Below are 17,009 nucleotides of genomic sequence, written 5' to 3'. Positions count from 1 at the left end.
GCGCGAATTTGCAACACATCGAAGCTATTCTGCTGGATACAAAACTTTTACTTCTAATTCTTCGCTCGCTCACGAGACCGGCGGAGAGCCATGACGGTCTTCCAGGTGACGCTTCAGCCGTTCGGGATCTTGAACTCCCTGCGGGGCCGTTTCATGATCCCGTGCGTCGTCACGACCATCCTTCGAATTGGATTATTTTCCCCCAAAAACACGTTCATCTACAAGATGCTCGGTAGGACGCATCGTAATGTTCCCGTTTCCGTTCCTGTGACAAATCTCGACATGTGTTGGCTGTTGGTCGTACCGCTTCCTTTCCTTGTGTACTGAGAGGATGACTGACTCAGAATCTCCTGCCCCCAGATTGGTGCACTGTCTTGCTGGCAGCAGGTACGATGATGTTCAGCATCTTGTACTTCGTTGCACTCGAGACTGAGACGTACGGGAAACTTCGTTCGGTCTTTGACTCGCGTCCTTGGAGGAACAGGGATAACGTATACCTTCCCGCAAGCTCGGTGTCGCCCGCCTCAGGAGCAGCAAACCTTTGCCCCTTCTCCAATAAGATGGCAAGGGGAACCTGTCCCATCTGCTGTTCGTGCACATCAAGAGACGGCTATCACCATGGCGATCCTAAAAGAATACACGATGTCATCGGAATCGCGATGATCGAGTACGACATGGCTCGCAAAGCTGCGGAGGGTAGAGAAGGTCCACTCATTGCCCGAGTCCAATTGGATACCCTCGTGAGCTACCGAGGGAACTACCTCTTTGGAACAATCAGTCCATCTTGCAAGGGATGTTTCATTAAGACGTGGTGCTGGAACGTCGCGTATCGCATGACTTGGCAATCCGCGATTCTGGCATTCAACTCCATGCTCTGCACCTTCATATTCTATGCAGACATCACCATATTCTACGCCGACCTCAAAAACATGCTTCTCTGCATCTCGGCTTTTTTCTCTGTTTCGACCCTGTGCATGCAATTCACAATTCTAGCAACTGCTGTCGTGTTCATCATGGAACACCCATTCATGGATGATGATTCACTGCCAAAATGGTTGATGGTACACAAAAAGCTTGTGATGAAGTGGATTCACTACTTTGCACTGCCGTCGGCAAAATTTGGCATCCCCGCCACCAGGAAATATTGGAGTTGGTTGACAAAGGCTGACGCTAAGCAGAAGTGACTTCACAAATCGAGGGCGGTGAAAATGGGTTTTAATTCGATAGACTACGATGTTCCTTTCAAGTCATGTACGCGTTAACTTCGCCGATGAAGTTCGTTCCTTCAGTTGTCGAGACCTTGCAATACGAACAAACACGTAACCCGTACAGCACAAGTAATTTTTGAAAGTGACTGTCTGGCCAGTCCGATCTATCCGAGCAGAGCTGGATTTTCCTCCACCGTCCCCAGCTTGCTTCCTTCGTGCTTTGGTTGCTCGTACGCCATCTTACACGCGCGTCCGCTCATTGTGGCTCATATATTCTAGTTCGTGTTGCCCCTGATTCACCACGTCGAGCTGCCGAACCTCTGGATCGCCGGGCTGTGGTTGCCAGAATGGGTAAGAGAAGGGGGGGAGGAGGAGAATATGAGGACCAGTACGGGGGCGGTTGGAGCGGAGGGCACCGCGATTTCGGCGGGGAAGGCCGAGGAGGGCATGGAGGAGGAGGCGGTGGGACCGGAGGTGGTGATGCGGGAGGAGGCAAGCCGGGATCCGGTGTAACATACCAACGACAGCTGCCAAAATTTCTCCAACAGCATGCCCACCTGCTTGGAACCAAGCAAGAAGTCGCCCAGCAGCGGGAAGAATTCTCACAGCTGACTGAGAAGCTTTCAAAGTATGGCGACGAGGACGATGTTGCTAGTGCTGCGAGAAGGGGTCTGGGATCGCATGACACCCCCGCGGTTAATCGTAAAGCGGATGCTATGTCGAAAGCTTTTGGTATATCTGCGGAGGATGAAGAGCAAAAGCGAATGTCGCACGAAGAAAAGGCAAAGGGTAATCGTGCCTTCAGCGAAAAGCGGTATGAAGATGCGGTGAAGCATTTCACTTTGTGCATGAAGCTTGATCCCAAAAATCCGGTCTTCTTTTCGAACCGTTCGGCTGCACACTTAGCGTTGAAGGTGAGTTCAAACTGTCCGGCTTCAAACCTACTTCTCTAGACTACTCACCTTTGCTCTGCTTTCCCAGGATTTTGAGTTGGCACTCGCGGATGGTCGTTCAGCTGTGAAACTTGATGCTGAGTGGGCTAAAGGGTGGGTTCGGGTGGGTGCGGCTTCGTTGGCTCTTCATAGCTATACTGATGCTAGAGAAAGCTACGAGCGAGCCTTGGCCCTTGATGAAGGCAACGAACAGATATCAAAGTATGTTAAGGAAGCGAAGGAAGCAGAAGAGTCTTCACTCGCAGCTGGAAAATTCGTATTCCGTATGGATAGCAGTAAGCGTAAGCGGAAAACAGAGGACTCGAGTTCAGCCGTTCCAGCAGGGAAGCGAGTGCAGGACAAAAAGCTATTATCCTTTGACGATGACGCATGATCGCTGCTTTACTGTATCAAACGTCTAGCTAGAGCTAGTCCAGCTCTGTTAACATAGAATTCTCGGGTGGATGGGGCATCTTCGAGTCCATATCGACGTCGTTCTCCTCCATTTTCTCGAAGCGCTTTCGCATTTGACGCAGCTTGGCTGCTTTTTCCTTTCGTTGCTGTTCTCGTAGAACCTTCTGCATGAGGGGTACCTTGTATAGATCCTCAAGATTCGTGATGATAGGGACATCCGGATGCTCCCTAGTCATCCTTTCTTGTGCTGTTTCTTTCTCATCCTCATCCGTGCTGGCCCAACCACCATCATCCCCGTCAAGGGTCACGTATTCTTGTTGTGCAATTTGCTCCCAAAGCTTGACCTGAAAGTAAAAATCAGTTCATCAGCTAAAACTTAGTGGAATTGAAAGCTTGCAACGGCACGTAGACAACATCACTAGTTCACTCACTTGGTCATCTGGAGGCAGATCCGAGATTTCAGGTTCCCTGGTCACCTTGTTGACACATTCATTGGGTCCTGAGCTGGGAGAGAATTTTGTTCGAACCTGTCGAATATCATCAACGACTCGTTAGACTACCTTTGCGTTTGAAACCCAAATCGGTCGTACCTCAAGGGAGTATGGGCTCTCGCCGATGGATATCCCGCACGATTCAACGGTCAATCGATAATATCCAGCCTCAGTCGGCGTGTACGTCACAGAGTAGTGCCCGGCCTGAGTCTCTGCAACATCGAAGTCACAAATTTCGTTCGTGCTCGACGCGATCTTGATATCCAGGGGAAGATGTTCACTGATTCTCCCAAAGACTGCATTTCCAAACCTGTCGAGTGCTTCTACGGAAAAACATGCCTTTACACCAAGCTCAGCAACACGATGTCCTTCACCCTTTATGCGACAACGTCTCGGAAAGGGGCGGCCAGGAAGTACTCTGACAACATAAGGAGAATCTGCGACGTGCTCGTCAGCGCCAATCATCACTGAACATGTGTATGTCCCAGCAACCTTTGTGGAAAACCTAACCGTATAACTGCCGTCGTCATGATCAGTTATTTCTGCGAATGTGTTGTCTTTTGTATCGCTGTTTTCAAAGCACACATAGAAATCATCACCACCGTTCATTCGCCTATGGATATGATATGCGTCAATGTTTTGACAAAACTCAAAGGAGTGGTGATCGAGTGATGAAGAAATACTTACTTGTTTTTGAGCTCATCGCGAGCTTCAATCACAAATACACTTGGTTCGCCGGCGATTCCCCTACTAAGTCCTGGACCATGCACCTTTGTGAATGTTGGATCTGCAGTGCTCTGAAGCCAACAATCGTCTTCCCATTCACCCCTGAATTTGGTTCCATCTGCGTACGAGCAAACGCCGTAGCCGTGTCGCATATCTTTGGCCCATTCTCCCTGTTATCACTCCATCAATACATTTTGGAAAACTATGCCAACACAGATGTGAACATACATTGTAAACTTCTTTTGTCGATGCATCCGTGAATTTACCCTTCCCGCATCGTTTTCCGTTGGTCCACTGACCCTCATATACGGATCTACATCGTAAGGTAATCGTCAGAGGGGGTCGAGGTTTGAGATCGAGTCAAGGGTTTCTATCCTCACCCGTCAGGATACAATCGCTTGCCGTTGCCATCTTCAGCTCCTTGTTTCCACTGCCCTTGATAGCGGCCACCAGATATGGATTTTGAGGTGCCGTATCCCTCTTTCACATCATGCTTCCACATCCCTTCAAATTCTTCATCGGCATCCTTATACCTTCCAGTTCCGTGCCTGTGAATCGGAGGTGTAAATAGAAAACAGCTCACTCGGTGCAGGCAGATCCAGCGCACCTCTCGTCACTTTGCCACTCGCCGTCGTACAAAGCACCATCAAAGTAGACGCACTTTCCTTGTCCATGGCGGGCATTTTCGAACCATGAGCCCGTGTACTTGTAAGCGCCTGACAGATGAAATGTTCCCTGTCCGTGGCGCATGTCACCTTTCCATTGCCCGTCATACTCTAGAGATCCGTCTGCAGATGAGTATTTGCCGGACACTTGCACACCTTCCGAAAACTTTCCCTGGAAGTAGCTGTTATCCGCATACGTGTATCGACCACTGCCATCCATGGCATTGTTCTTCCATTCACCTTCGTACATATCCCCATCGGTGAAAATTTGCTTTCCCCAGCCCCAGCGTAGATCTTGCTTCCATTCGCCTTCGTACTTGTCCCCGTTGACGTACATGCACACGCCATGACCTTCGGCCTTGTCAACCACCCACTGGCCGTTGTACTCCAGACCGCTGACGTATCTGAGGAGGCCCCTTCCGTGGCGCTTGTCGTCTTTCCACTCCCCATCATAGATATCTCCGTTGGAACATTGATGAATGCCCCTGCCATTTCTGATTCTCTCTACAGCTTCTCCCTGCTTTGTCGGGAGAGGTCAGATTTGTGGTCCGAAAGTCGTTGACGTATGAGGACCCAAATCCCTCCTGCTGTGGGAGCGAGACAAACTCTCCCACGCAGTCAGAAAATGTGTATCTTACCTTGTAAACATCTCCATTTGTGTAATCTAGCTTCACTTCATCGACGAAACTTGGGAGGTCGAATGCGGAAGGGTGCTCAACAGCACCTGAAGCAGCATCCTCTTCCTCTTCCTCTTCCTCCTCATCTTCTGCATCTTCATCTCCGCTCTCACCAAGCATCGACTGCAATCTGGCCACCTCCCTGCGCAGCTCATCCGTCGACAGCGAGTCAACACCAGGCTCGCTGACGTCGTCATCGTCGATATCGTCCAGGATGATTGCCATTTTGAGCCGAAGTCGCTCGACTATACCTGTGACGGCGGTCGGCTCGGGGTAGTCCGCTCTGAGGACGCGAGCGTTTTTACCGGTTCGACTCCCGATTTGCCAGTGCCTCGCGGACTGGAAAGTCCGAAAAAATTTCCAAAAAGGTGCCAAAATCAAACGAAAGATTGGGAAGGAAGGTCCTTTTGCCTGGATGGTGTTGTGGAAATCGAGGGCGTCAATCGGCTCTGCGGCGCGCTCCGTCCATGAAGGGCGACCAAGAGTGTGTCGTTTGTGGTGAGAATAGTGCAAAATACAAGTGTCCAGTTTGCCGTGCGCCGTACTGCTCCGTTGCCTGCTGCCGCTCGCACAAAGGTGAGCGCCCCTCGCAACCGCTTCTTGTTCTGAAAGGAATGTTACTACCGACGAACGAACGAACGAAAGAACCTCACATACCTCCCTGCCCATCCGTGCCGAAGAAATACCTTGCTCGAAGCCTGAAGCCGAACGTGAAAGTGCGGGAGAGGAGGGCGCCGGAGCCTGCCCGGTTGCAGCGAAGCCCAAGGAACCGTCTAAGCGACCGAGGGCGAAGTTGCCCTCCGAAGAGGACACCGAAGACGAGGACGGAGCCAGACTTAGGCGCGAGCACATCATCTCCATCGCATCGAGCGACTCGATTCGCAAGGCTCTCTGTGATCCTCATCTCGTAGAGACACTTGCTCACATTGACGCATCTTCTCAAGCGGAACAGGCCCTCGACGCAGCCTGCGAAGACCCAGGATTCCGTGAGTTCACCGAGAACGTACTGAACATCTTAGATCCAAAGCCTTGAGCTTCCACGACTCTCGTTAGCAAGATGTTCAAGAAGCTCAAAGAGAAGACGGCGGAGTTGAAGGACAGAGCCAAGAAGAAAGTAAGCGATGCAACTGAGCAGAGTAGGAGGTTTCGGGAAAGCATGGAGTCAATCACAGGTGTTGACAAAGCTCGGGAGCGCTTTGCTCAAGCACGGAATCCTATTGGCAGCAGCGGTTCTGCTGCTGGACTCGGCGCATTTTCCGGAGCTGCCACGACCCCATCATCGCTAAGCGACGCGTTTTCGAATATCGGCGCGAATCCTTATGAAACCAACGGTGTAGATAGAGGACAATCGAAAGCTGAGGCAAGCACTGCAGCCCGTGTCTCGACGAGGAATGGAGGCGCGCGAGATGTGCATTCCGAGGTCGCCCAGGGTTCTTCCTCCGCTCCTGCTGATGAAATCATTTCGACACTTGCACCCGGGTTCTATCTTCCAGAGAGTGATTTTGATCCTCTGAGGCATGTATTACAGTCGATTGTGGAAACAAGTGGGGAATTCACAACAGACACGCTTCACAAGGAAGAGGACCAATTGTCCACAGTCGTCGAGGCTGTGTCAACCCTTCTCTCAAAACAAGTTCTCGATCATTACGGCGAGTTCGTGCAAGGAATGAGTAACATCACTGAATTGACCAATAACCTCGAGCAGAGTTTCGTAATCGTGAAGAATGGACGCAGAAACCTTTCTTCTGCCTCCGATAACGTTGCCGATGCCCTTCGAATCGCGGAGTCTCAGACGCGGAAAAAATCGCTGTTGTCAACCCTGAACATGCTCGTGCGTGTCCAGGAATGCCAAGGATTGGAGGCAAAGATCAAGGACAGTCTTGCGTCATCCTCGTTCACCAAGGCTGTCAATGAATATATCGCAGCCCAGAGAATATTGCAGGTTCTTGACGGACTCAGTTGCGCAGAAAGCTTCAGACAGGATCTGCGCTCACTGCTCTGGGATTTGGTTGCAAAGATGGAGGGGGTTTTGTTCGCAACTTGCGGGGATTTTCAACCGTCGCAGTATCAACCTCTGTTTGATGCGTACATATTACTCGGAGAGCAAGTCAAACCGTTTGGCGATAAGGTGCAGGAATGCTTTCTGCGTGCTGTTGAAAGTCAAACAGAAGGTGTTCTGAGACGTTCGTTAGGAAAAGGAGGCGTAACAGAAGAAAAAGTTGCGCATGATGCCAAGATCGGATACAAAGAACTGTGTCAGCAGTTGTCGTCTACGCAGTTTTTCTCGTGTTTCCAAAGGACTTTAGAATTTTTGTTTGATCTTTTGTGCAGTCATCATACGATGTTGCGGTGGCATGAAGCCCAAAAGCAAATGATGACGAATGGTGATGAGCATGAGAGAGTTCAAGCATGTGAAGCTGTAGGGGCAGCACTCGTCCGCAGCCGCCGAGCAATTGCAGACATGGCGGGAGCTCGTATCTCTGCTCTGCTGCAGGCGTCGTCCGCCCCATCTTCAGGCCAGTTTAAGGCTGTCCTTGACTGGGCTCGAGTTTTCATTGGAGTTGCTGAAGCATTTTCAGGTACGCAGGCCTCTGCCCTTAGAGGCCATCTCGAACGAGCCGGGGATCGTTATTTCGAGTCGTTGCATTCTCAACGCCTTGAGGCTTTGAGCCAAATGTTTGGCCGTGAGTTGTGGGTGAGGCTCCCTGAAGCCGCTGTTCAGCAAGCACGCACGGCACTGCGTGCAGCCGCATCCCGTGGGCAGGGTGGGGGGGTTAAATTTGGAGTTGCTGCCTTCGGAGGTGTTGCTGAGGATGGCAGTGGATTCAACACTTGGATTGAGAAAGGTAATCCATTTATAGAAGGAAGAGACTCATTAGATGCTTCAACATCGTCATTCGATGGAGCAATCAAGCCAGGGCAAAAGGAGCCTAGGGCAGAGGATCACGTAGGAGAAGCTGAAGACGAAGAGGAGAATGCAGAAGTGTGCGCAGCATACATCGATGAAGATGAAGACTCAGATGAGAACGATAACAACGATGCCGAGTTTAAGAAGAAAGAACCTGACGTAAGAATTGTAGGGAAAGGGTTCTCTGTCCTAGGTGGGTCAGACGGAGACGGAAAAGGACTTTCGGCGCGAAACCCAACGCTTACAGCTTCATCTCTTTATCTGCTCCAGAGTGTCGCTGAATACTTGCGGCTAATGAGGGTACTTACACCATCGATGCCTGTCATCTTCCAGGGGTTTTGCTCTTTGTTCGAGAGAACTATGGTGCACATATTCGGTGTTTTTGGCCAGCATGCAGCCCTCGAACAAGATTCTGATAAGATGACACCTCGGTTGCGCTCCATCCTTGTTCAGGCAATGAACGGTTCAACTCTTGCTTCATTTATGCCAGCAGTAGGTGAGGGAGTTGGTGCTGAAGCATCGAGTGTCTTATCCTCAGGGAATCTGTACGGACTGAAGGAGCGTGCGGTTGCACTCGAGTCTCTTTCTTGTATTGCGGATGAGCTGATGGGCCTCAAGCCAGGTCTGAAGCAAGCACTGCCCCACAAGGAAGAACAAAAATTGGAGCGTTTCTTTGGTCAGACGATCAGCAGCGTAGAAGATCTGAGGGAGCACGTATATCGTCATGTCACAGGTTTGCTTCTCAATTTATCTTGGGTAGCAGAGACTATCGGAGACAGTGATAAGCTGAGCGACAAATTAAAGGTCGGGAAGTATGCAAAGAAGGAGATATCGACAGATCACTCCAAGTGGGTGGATGATCTATCGGCTGAGCTGACTCAATTTGGTGCAAAACTTGCCTGTGCTGAGGTAACTACAGAAGCACTGGTGATGCTTTGGGATTTCGCAATAGCTGAGACGGCATCTGCAATCGTAGATGGCTTCTCTCGAGTGCGTAAGTGTTCTTCTGAAGGTCGTGCTGGCATGATTCTTGATGTCCAGATGCTCCATGGGAACATCCGTCGCTTGGCACCTCAAGGGACCAAGGAAGACTTCCGAATGGTCGACACTTACGTCAAGGCGTTCTACACGCCACAAGAGGAGATGATGCATTTTTGTCAAACGCACTTGGAGTTTTCACAAACGCAAAAGGTGGCTCTGATAAATCAGATGGCAGGAGCGTTTGGCTGGGCTTCATCAGTCAAAAGTGAAATGATTGCAGGTATCGGGGCGAATGATAGTGATACCTTCGTGTAGATCTTTTGTGATACACTTTAGAAACCTCTTCCAACCTAAACTAGAGACGAGACATCACCACGTACGATCCACCTACATGCCATCACAAACAGAGAATCCACGTAGAGCACCTAACCTGGCCATTCGAGTTCGCCTACGCAGGTCGTCGAGTTCTCTTGCAGCATCCCTTTCCTTACTCTCGCGGTTGTCTGAAAGTCTGCACTCTTGTTCTTTTGCCTCTCTAATACGATGAAGCTTCATCACTGGTTCAGGCAAGTCCTGATAATTTTTCGCGCAATCGTCCCACATTATTTTGAAGCTGTCCCTGAATAAACTGGTCCATTCCGATTCTGAGTGTTCGTGAGGCTTTGCGAAAAGCTCGATATTCATTTTCTGCAAATAAACGGTGAGAACACCTTCATCTTCATCGAGATCCCAGACGGATTCCTCAACGATGATACGGTGCTGCAAGCATCCTTCCAAAAATACTTCTCCAGTCGCGACACTTGAGATTTTGAGGCTTTCGCTACAAATGATTACATCGATTTCTTTCGCTCTGGCACGGAGATTGGGCACCAGGATGCGGATTTCGGAGGCAGATTGTTGCCAGCGATGCGTTCCATCAGATGCCTGAAACCAGACAGTCTCTTCTTTTTCGTTGTAATAAACACGAGCCATGCAAAAAGGATGTTTGTCGACACGTTCGACCGGTGAACCGTCAAAACGAACAAGCGAATATGTTCTGAAGTGGAAAACAGCGCACTGAGGGTGAAGTCGAAGAAAATTCAAAGCAGATGGCATACTTATAAGGGAGTTCAATTTCTGCAGATGGCTGAGATGCCTCGACGATCGAAGACCCATGAATCTCATTCGACATGCGCTCCTCAACAGATTGTATCTAAAATACAGTAAATTTACAACGGCGAATGACAAAGGAGATCGTCAAATTCCGCACCAATTCGCTTTGAATTTGTATCCTCTCAATGCGAGCTGTTCAACAAATATAACATAAATGCGGCACATCCTGCAAACTTCAATTGAAAATTACCGGAATGGCTGCAGAAAGGACCGAGTTCTTCGAGTTTCACGGATTTTATATCGTTCAAATATGCCTATATTTTGCTGTGCGTCATGAAGTCTTCAAAAAGGTCTATGAAAATAGTAGGACCTTTCCAAGAGCTTCATCATTACCGACATGAAAATGATACATAATCTGCACTCAAACCCATAAGTACTTTCGCCTAGTACTGAAAGATTACATTCAAACCTTGATGAGCTTCTCTTCATTCGTCGTCTGAAGCGATACATTTTCGATCAAAACGTCGCGAGCGATGCATCCCTGTTATTCAAAGCATGAAATATTTAAATGATAGGAATCAATGTTATGTTCAGTACCGATTTCGAAGCTATCCTTTCCGCGAAAGCTTTACGAAGCGAAGAATCGAACGCGGCAAGCTTTTGTTGCTTCAGGAAAACCGTCCCCTGTCGAAGATATCGCGGTTCAATGCATTCTCGACTCCTAACGAACTTGAAATGCTCACCTTTACTTGCAGCAAAATTGAACCAACATGTCTTTCAATGCTTTCCTGTAGAGAAATATTTTAATTGTAATCTTCCGCTTGAAAGTGCTCGTGGCGTACCGGAGTGCCAAACTTAGCTGCAAGCTCTTGCTCGTTTACAGCGTTGAGCACTTCGCTCGTTTCGTTGTTGCTCAGATTTGACAGGATGCTATCGAACTTATTTTGGTACTCGTCATTCCCGTCACGATCCTGTGAAGAGCAGAAATTCAGACGAATCGGTCACACAATTGAATTATCGTCGGAGGACTAACATACCAAATTTGCAGCGATCTTGAAACATTTAGCCGCTTTGACGGGATCCTTTGCTTCTTCAGGGCATCCACGTTTTGCGCCTTCATACGCGAGTCCTTGTATATACCATGCCAAGGATCTAACGCGGAAGGTCACCACCCTGGTCATACAAATCGCAAAGTTCTCAACACATTTGACGTTTAGCCCGAGAAAAAAATGCTTTTCGCACTCGATTGGCGGTTTTTTCGACGTTGGCCCATGTGCCACCGTTTTCTCAATCGACTCCTCGCTTTCCGCGGTATACTGGTTCATTCTTGACAATGCGGCCTGCGAATAACATTCACAATATTGCATTTGAGCTCTAAGTATTTCGGATAAACTTTTTCGCGCTTCCTACCTGGCAGTCGGCAATAGCTTGGCTGAAGCAGATCGCTTCATGAAACATCGAGGCCCTCTGTTGAATTTTTTTCCCACAAATCGGCACAAACAATGGAAATCGACCAATCATCCGTTCCTCACCATCAAGTAAGCGATCGTGACACTCATCGGTTCAAAGGTCCATTTGGTTACGAGCCCGACGAAATCTTTTGCGATATGGGGGGCCATGGATTGCCTGGGATCCGCGATGATTGATTTCATAACTCGTCAAATAACTCGTCACAACAACAAAAAAAATCGGCCCTGTCCTAACACTTACCAGGATTTTATGTGACAGAACATTGCCTCTCGTTTCGCTTGTTTGGAGATGGTTTGCGTGCTTGGTGGAGCGATAAGACCTTTGGACTCGTACTCCCGAAGCTCACTGATGATAAAATCTGCCACTTGCTCTCGTGTCATAAGCCTAGTCGTTTCCTGAGCCATTGCACCAAGTAAAGGAGTCGATGAATCGTGAGCAGCTCAGTTCGCTTCGCTGAATCTATCACTCACTTTAACAGCTCGTCTGTACTCCTCTTCGTTGTTGCTGCCTTTTTCGGACACATAACTGTATGATGTTCGTAATGCTTCTAAAGCCTATAACTTTGATGTTCAAGTCGTTCGCCTTCAACTCAGGAACATATTTCAGCTCACCTCGTTGTATCGCCTCAAGGCTTTCAGCGCCGCACTGCATGTGTGTGTTGGAGAGCGAAACTTGGATATTAGAGAGTGTGTGTGTACTTCAAAAGCTCTGCGTATAACGATCATACTCACGCTTTCCGCCACCATGCTTTGTGCCATCCTGGCTGCAGCTCACAAGCCTTTTCTGCGTCGGTTAAAGCCAGCTCGAACTTCCTTGCCTGGACAGAAAACATCCTGAGTGACCTGGTCACAACGATGTGCGATATGGTTTTCTCACCTTGGCATACGCGAGCGAGCGATTGCTATAGATAACGTGTAGCTGCTCATACTTTTGGGGCACTAGATTCAGGCACTCGGTGTACCTGGGTTCAGTGGAAAGTAAATCCGTCAAGTGGTCACAGGTGTTTTCCTACAGAGAATGGTTATGTGCTCACTTGATGTACGCGTCCCGAGCGTTCCCCGACTTCAAGGCCGAGTCAGCTTGGTTCTTAACATAATTTGCCTTCATGGACCTATTTAAGGGGCGCGCGCGGGCAGGCTGTATCAGTTGTGGTATCGCGATACTTCCATGTCCCAGGCGTCCACCAAGGTATGTCTGGCTATCATCCGTGGACAGACGGGACTCGGAGTCGTTCGATCGTGTCTCTCCCGATGTGGGACGTCTCTCACCTGAAGTCATCGTCACCAGAGAATCGCTCGGTGGAGGGCATGACGACACTGCACCAGCGATGACCCCAGTGTTATTCCGCGATGCTCGTGGTCAGCGCTTGCAGCTTGCGTCGGCTTCTGAGGGTAGAAAAACGCTCGGCCTTTTCGTCTTCTCCCGTCTGCCAGTTTGATTTTTCACATTTTTTCGAGCTGTTCGCCTTTTTTTCACGACAGATTCGCTCGGGTTCCTACAAGGTACCGGGCGGCAGGCGGGTCCCATAAAGTCTCGTGGAAAAAAGCTCGTGGGGTTGGCCGAGGAAATACTTTTGCTCCGTTCAAGCCTGCTTTGAGCCTGAGGCTCATAGCCAGACTAGGGGCGCGATGGAGTCGGCTAAGGGGGCAAATACAGTTGTTGACGATGAGGAAAAGGCCGTAGGTATTGAGTGCTACGCGAATACCGCATCGGGTTTCCAGGCTATCCTCAAGGAGCGTTACACTGACTTCATCGTGAACGAGATTGGCCTGGACGGCGAGGTGGTCCACCTCACGTCCTTGGACGCGGCGGTGGACGAAGAGATCGACAGTAGGGAGCAAGAAAAGAGGCAGAAGACGATTGTGCAGCTAAGCGCGACTCAGGAAGAGCCCGATGATCACAGCGACCGACAGCTCGACGATGGTAAGAAGGCACCTGCGGCGGCGGCGGCAACGCCAAGCGAAACGCAGGGCGAAGGCACAGATGCTAAGGTTGAACAGACTGAAGTTGCGGCTTCGGTAGACTTCTCTGCAGAGATAGAGATTGCAGTTGCTGATTTCGTGAAGCTCGCTGGGCCCGCGGAGGCTGAGCGGCTGAAGGAGTTCCTCGAGCAGCCCGGGGTCCTGTTACCTGCGGCGGAGGGGAAACCTGCTCCTGCCCCATTGATTTTGGCCTCAAGCAACGATAAGGCTTACCGTACGCGCATGCACGTCTTTTTTAACTCGCATTTTCAACTGATGACCGACACGGTCGAGGCACCCGCTGATGAAGAAGCCTCTGGTCCAGTGAAAAAGGATTCGAAGCGACCCTGTCTGTGTATTCGAGTACATCCCAGGAAGCCCGTGAACAGCAAAGGCGGCAACGGAGGGCAGAAGCGCAATCGCGATGAAGGCGGTGGCTGGAAAGGCCACAGGCGGTGGCCTGCCAACCTCCCACAATACCTTGAGTTCACCCTCTGCAAAGAAAACAAGGACACCGGGGATGCAATCGGCGTCCTGTCCCGTATTCTCCATGTGAAACCAAGGTCTTTCGGGTTTGCTGGCACCAAGGACAGGCGCGGCGTGACAAGTCAACGAGTCACTATTTTTAAAGTACGCGCTGCTCGAATGGCTAAGCTGAGGCTACTTGGAATGAAGGTCGGCAACTATCGTTACGTGGATCGCGATTTGCGACTCGGTGACTTGAAGGGCAACTTGTTCACGTTAACCCTCAGAGGAATAGAGGAAGGATCACAGCTGAGTATATCTGAGGCAGTTAGGACCCTTCGCACGAGTGGTTTCATCAACTACTTTGGACTGCAGAGATTCGGTAGCCACTCGATTGGCACACATGTGGTTGGTGCTGCCTTATTGCGAGGTGCTTGGGAAGAGGCGGTTGACCTCATCTTGAGACCACGAGACGGTGACAAACCTCAGGTCGCGATGGCTAGGTCCATTTTTAAGGAGCAAGGAAATGCGGCAGCAGCTCTCAAACACATGCCGACATGGTGCGTGGCTGAACGCAGCCTCCTCGAAGGCTTGGTAAGGGCACAAAAAAATGACTATGTGAGCGCTTTTAGTTCTATCCCGCGCACGACTCGTAAGATGTATGTTCATGCATATCAGGTGAGAATTTTCTTGTCGTTCACTTGAAACATTTGTTTATAGTCGCTGTTTTACTTCTCGCAGAGCTACCTGTGGAATCGAGCTGCCAGTGAGCGTGTACGTAGACACGGGCTCCAGCGCGTTGTTGCTGGAGATCTCATTATAGACACCGGTTGCCAGACGGATATCGATAATGAAGATGGCGACAATGATTGGATATTTTCGAACGTTCGCGAAGTCACGCCTGAGGAAGCATCTGCAGGTGTATTCAGCATCACAGACGTCGTGCTTCCTCTCCCTGGATCACGAGTGATCTATTCGGAGTCCGTGCAGAAAATATACGAAGAAATTTGCCAATCAGATGGGGTTCAACTCGTAGGGTTTGCGCACTCAGTAAGGGAATACTCTTTTGGGTATCTCACGGGAGCGTATCGGCGGTTGGTGACCAAGCCAGACAAGGTAAAATTTGATTTCGTAAGGTATTCGGACCCAAGCGCAGACTTAGCCGAAACAGACTTGGCACGATTGCAACCTGTGCAACATGATACGGTGAAACCGGCAGGCAAAGCTGAGGAAGGAGAGCTGCTGGCCCTTCGATTGAGTTTCTCGTTGCCAACAGCTTCATACGCAACCATGGCTATCCGTGAACTCATGAAATCGTCCTCTTCACAGGCGTCACACAAGGCTGCGACGCTCTCTGCGAACCACATAGTGCAGAATTAGACTAGCTTTTTTTGCAAGACAGTGCTAAACCCTTAGCGAGTCTCAGGCAGATCCCACTATTCACATGAAAGTTGCAAGAAAAGCCTGGACAAGCTAATTTGGAGCTGTCACTTTGTCACCTCGCCGGGCGGTTGCCGCAAGGATATGGAGTTGAGCGCGTGTTTTCCCCTGCACAGTTCACATCTTCTCCCAAACAGCGCCTGCTTGAAAGTCTGAGTAATATGAGTGCAGCCTGTCAATGTTTCACAACTCCTACTATGACTGTACCGAACCTGAATGTCGGCCGTCGCGGTAATCACGTGAGACTGACTCCTGGACACCGAAGAGTATCCCTGCGTGCTGTCCAAGAGGGAGAGATACGGAAGGGGTCAATAAAAGAAATACCTGAAATACACGCCGAGCTACCTTTTGCTCCAGAACTGTGGACCACGTTCTTTGAGAAGTACTGGCAGAAAGAGCCGGTGGTCATACGCGGGGGTCTGCCGACTGAGTTATGCACGCCAGTCGATAACGACGAGCTCGCTGGACTTGCATGTGAGACGGAGTTCAGACCACGAATAATCAGGAAAGGAGATGAGGGTCCATCGAGTTGGTCCCTACAGATGGGTCCTTTCTCTGAGGATGAACTTAAGAGCCTTCCGTCTGATGGGTCTTGGTGTCTATTGCTCAACGATTTAGAAAAACACGTTTCTGAGTTCATGGATGTACTTAACCTGTTCGACCGCTTTCCACGTTGGCGCGTGGCGGATGTTCAGGCGAGTATATCTAGTGAAGGTGGTAGTGTTGGAGCACATTCTGATCAGTTCGACGTGTTTCTTATTCAAGGAACTGGCCATAAGCGATGGTCAATTTCAGACTGTGCAGAGTACGTGCCTGACAACGACGAAGCTTTCTTCCCAGATGCTGAGGTGAGGGTATTGAAGAACTTTCAACCACAATCTTGCAGCTTACTTAAGCAGGGCGACATCCTTTATCTTCCTCCGAAAGTTGCTCACCATGGTGTGGCTGAGGGCTGTAAGACGATTTGTACCACATTCAGCGTTGGGTTCCTTGCGCCTGCGCACGATGAGTTGGTGCTTTCCTACGCTCAAGCTTCTGTAGACACTCATGACGGTTCACAACGCTGGCGTGACCCATGGCTGAAACCCCAAGAACATGTCGGCGAAATATCGTCAGAGGCAGTAGCTCAGGCCGCCGAAATCATTCGGCAATCAATGCCCAAGAATGATGCAGAAATTGCGCGCTGGTTTGGGTGTCATGCAACTCAAAGTTTTGGTATTGACCCTTCAGAAACGATACCAGCAAAGGACTTGTCTGCTGATGAACTTGTCGTCCAATTTGCTGAAGAGGGTTCGTTGCAACGCCGTGCGGATGCAAAGTTTGCATTCGTGCAGGAAGTCAAGGATGGTAGTCTAGAAGGTGGACTGTTCTTTGCAGCTGGAAACATGTGGCCGTTGCAATCAGCTCCAGGCATGGAACTCGCTCGCCACATTGCAAACTATGACGAAATTATCGCCGATGATTGGATAGAAAGTGGCGATGCAGCTGAGTATGACATGGATAGCGAAGCAAAAACACTCTTGCACGATCTGTTTAGCAGTGGACTCATCTACTTTAGTTAGTGTGAAGGCACTTACAT

At 49.8% G+C, this 17,009-nt stretch overlaps 8 protein-coding genes across 8 annotated transcripts; 4 read left to right on the top strand and 4 right to left on the bottom strand.

Moving 5' to 3' along the window:
- Positions 1-90: 90 nt before the first annotated feature.
- On the top strand, positions 91-1,184 carry MICPUN_57162 (predicted protein; the record flags this gene model as incomplete). The annotated part of the gene is made up of 2 exons (XM_002501001.1): positions 91-297; positions 345-1,184. The coding sequence occupies 2 exons, from the start codon at positions 91-93 to the stop codon at positions 1,182-1,184; spliced, it is 1,047 nt and encodes a 348-aa protein (XP_002501047.1).
- A 2,544-nt stretch (positions 1,185-3,728) lies between these two features.
- On the bottom strand, positions 3,729-4,953 carry MICPUN_80359 (predicted protein; the record flags this gene model as incomplete). The annotated part of the gene is made up of 4 exons (XM_002500575.1): positions 3,729-3,889; positions 3,996-4,084; positions 4,152-4,319; positions 4,379-4,953. Coding segments are annotated over 4 exons (993 nt in total), but the record flags the coding sequence as incomplete, so codon positions are not given.
- Positions 4,954-5,580: 627 nt separating this feature from the next.
- On the top strand, positions 5,581-9,317 carry MICPUN_57159 (predicted protein; the record flags this gene model as incomplete). Its single annotated transcript, XM_002501000.1, has 3 exons — positions 5,581-5,689; positions 5,794-6,099; positions 6,190-9,317. 3 exons carry the CDS (start codon positions 5,581-5,583, stop codon positions 9,315-9,317), a joined length of 3,543 nt encoding a protein of 1,180 aa, XP_002501046.1.
- A 72-nt stretch (positions 9,318-9,389) lies between these two features.
- Positions 9,390-10,157, bottom strand: MICPUN_57158 (predicted protein; the record flags this gene model as incomplete). The annotated part of the gene is made up of 1 exon (XM_002500574.1): positions 9,390-10,157. The coding sequence occupies one exon, from the start codon at positions 10,155-10,157 to the stop codon at positions 9,390-9,392; it is 768 nt and encodes a 255-aa protein (XP_002500620.1).
- A 740-nt stretch (positions 10,158-10,897) lies between these two features.
- Positions 10,898-11,968, bottom strand: MICPUN_57157 (predicted protein; the record flags this gene model as incomplete). The annotated part of the gene is made up of 5 exons (XM_002500573.1): positions 10,898-11,065; positions 11,132-11,434; positions 11,505-11,621; positions 11,678-11,720; positions 11,805-11,968. 5 exons carry the CDS (start codon positions 11,966-11,968, stop codon positions 10,898-10,900), a joined length of 795 nt encoding a protein of 264 aa, XP_002500619.1.
- Positions 11,969-12,166: 198 nt separating this feature from the next.
- MICPUN_57156 (predicted protein) lies at positions 12,167-12,842 on the bottom strand (the record flags this gene model as incomplete). Its single annotated transcript, XM_002500572.1, has 4 exons — positions 12,167-12,209; positions 12,296-12,381; positions 12,441-12,525; positions 12,598-12,842. The coding sequence occupies 4 exons, from the start codon at positions 12,840-12,842 to the stop codon at positions 12,167-12,169; spliced, it is 459 nt and encodes a 152-aa protein (XP_002500618.1).
- A 350-nt stretch (positions 12,843-13,192) lies between these two features.
- On the top strand, positions 13,193-15,370 carry MICPUN_66033 (predicted protein; the record flags this gene model as incomplete). The annotated part of the gene is made up of 2 exons (XM_002500999.1): positions 13,193-14,668; positions 14,732-15,370. The coding sequence occupies 2 exons, from the start codon at positions 13,193-13,195 to the stop codon at positions 15,368-15,370; spliced, it is 2,115 nt and encodes a 704-aa protein (XP_002501045.1).
- Positions 15,371-15,591: 221 nt separating this feature from the next.
- MICPUN_57154 (predicted protein) lies at positions 15,592-16,992 on the top strand (the record flags this gene model as incomplete). Its single annotated transcript, XM_002500998.1, has 1 exon — positions 15,592-16,992. The coding sequence occupies one exon, from the start codon at positions 15,592-15,594 to the stop codon at positions 16,990-16,992; it is 1,401 nt and encodes a 466-aa protein (XP_002501044.1).
- Between the last annotated feature and the right edge of the window lie 17 nt (positions 16,993-17,009).

The sequence above is a fragment of the Micromonas commoda genome, chromosome 3 (genome assembly GCF_000090985.2).
Source record: "Micromonas commoda chromosome 3, complete sequence".
NCBI lineage: Eukaryota > Viridiplantae > Chlorophyta > Mamiellophyceae > Mamiellales > Mamiellaceae > Micromonas > Micromonas commoda.
The sequence above is the reverse complement of the archived record's forward strand: the minus strand, read 5'-3'. Positions and strand labels throughout refer to the sequence as shown.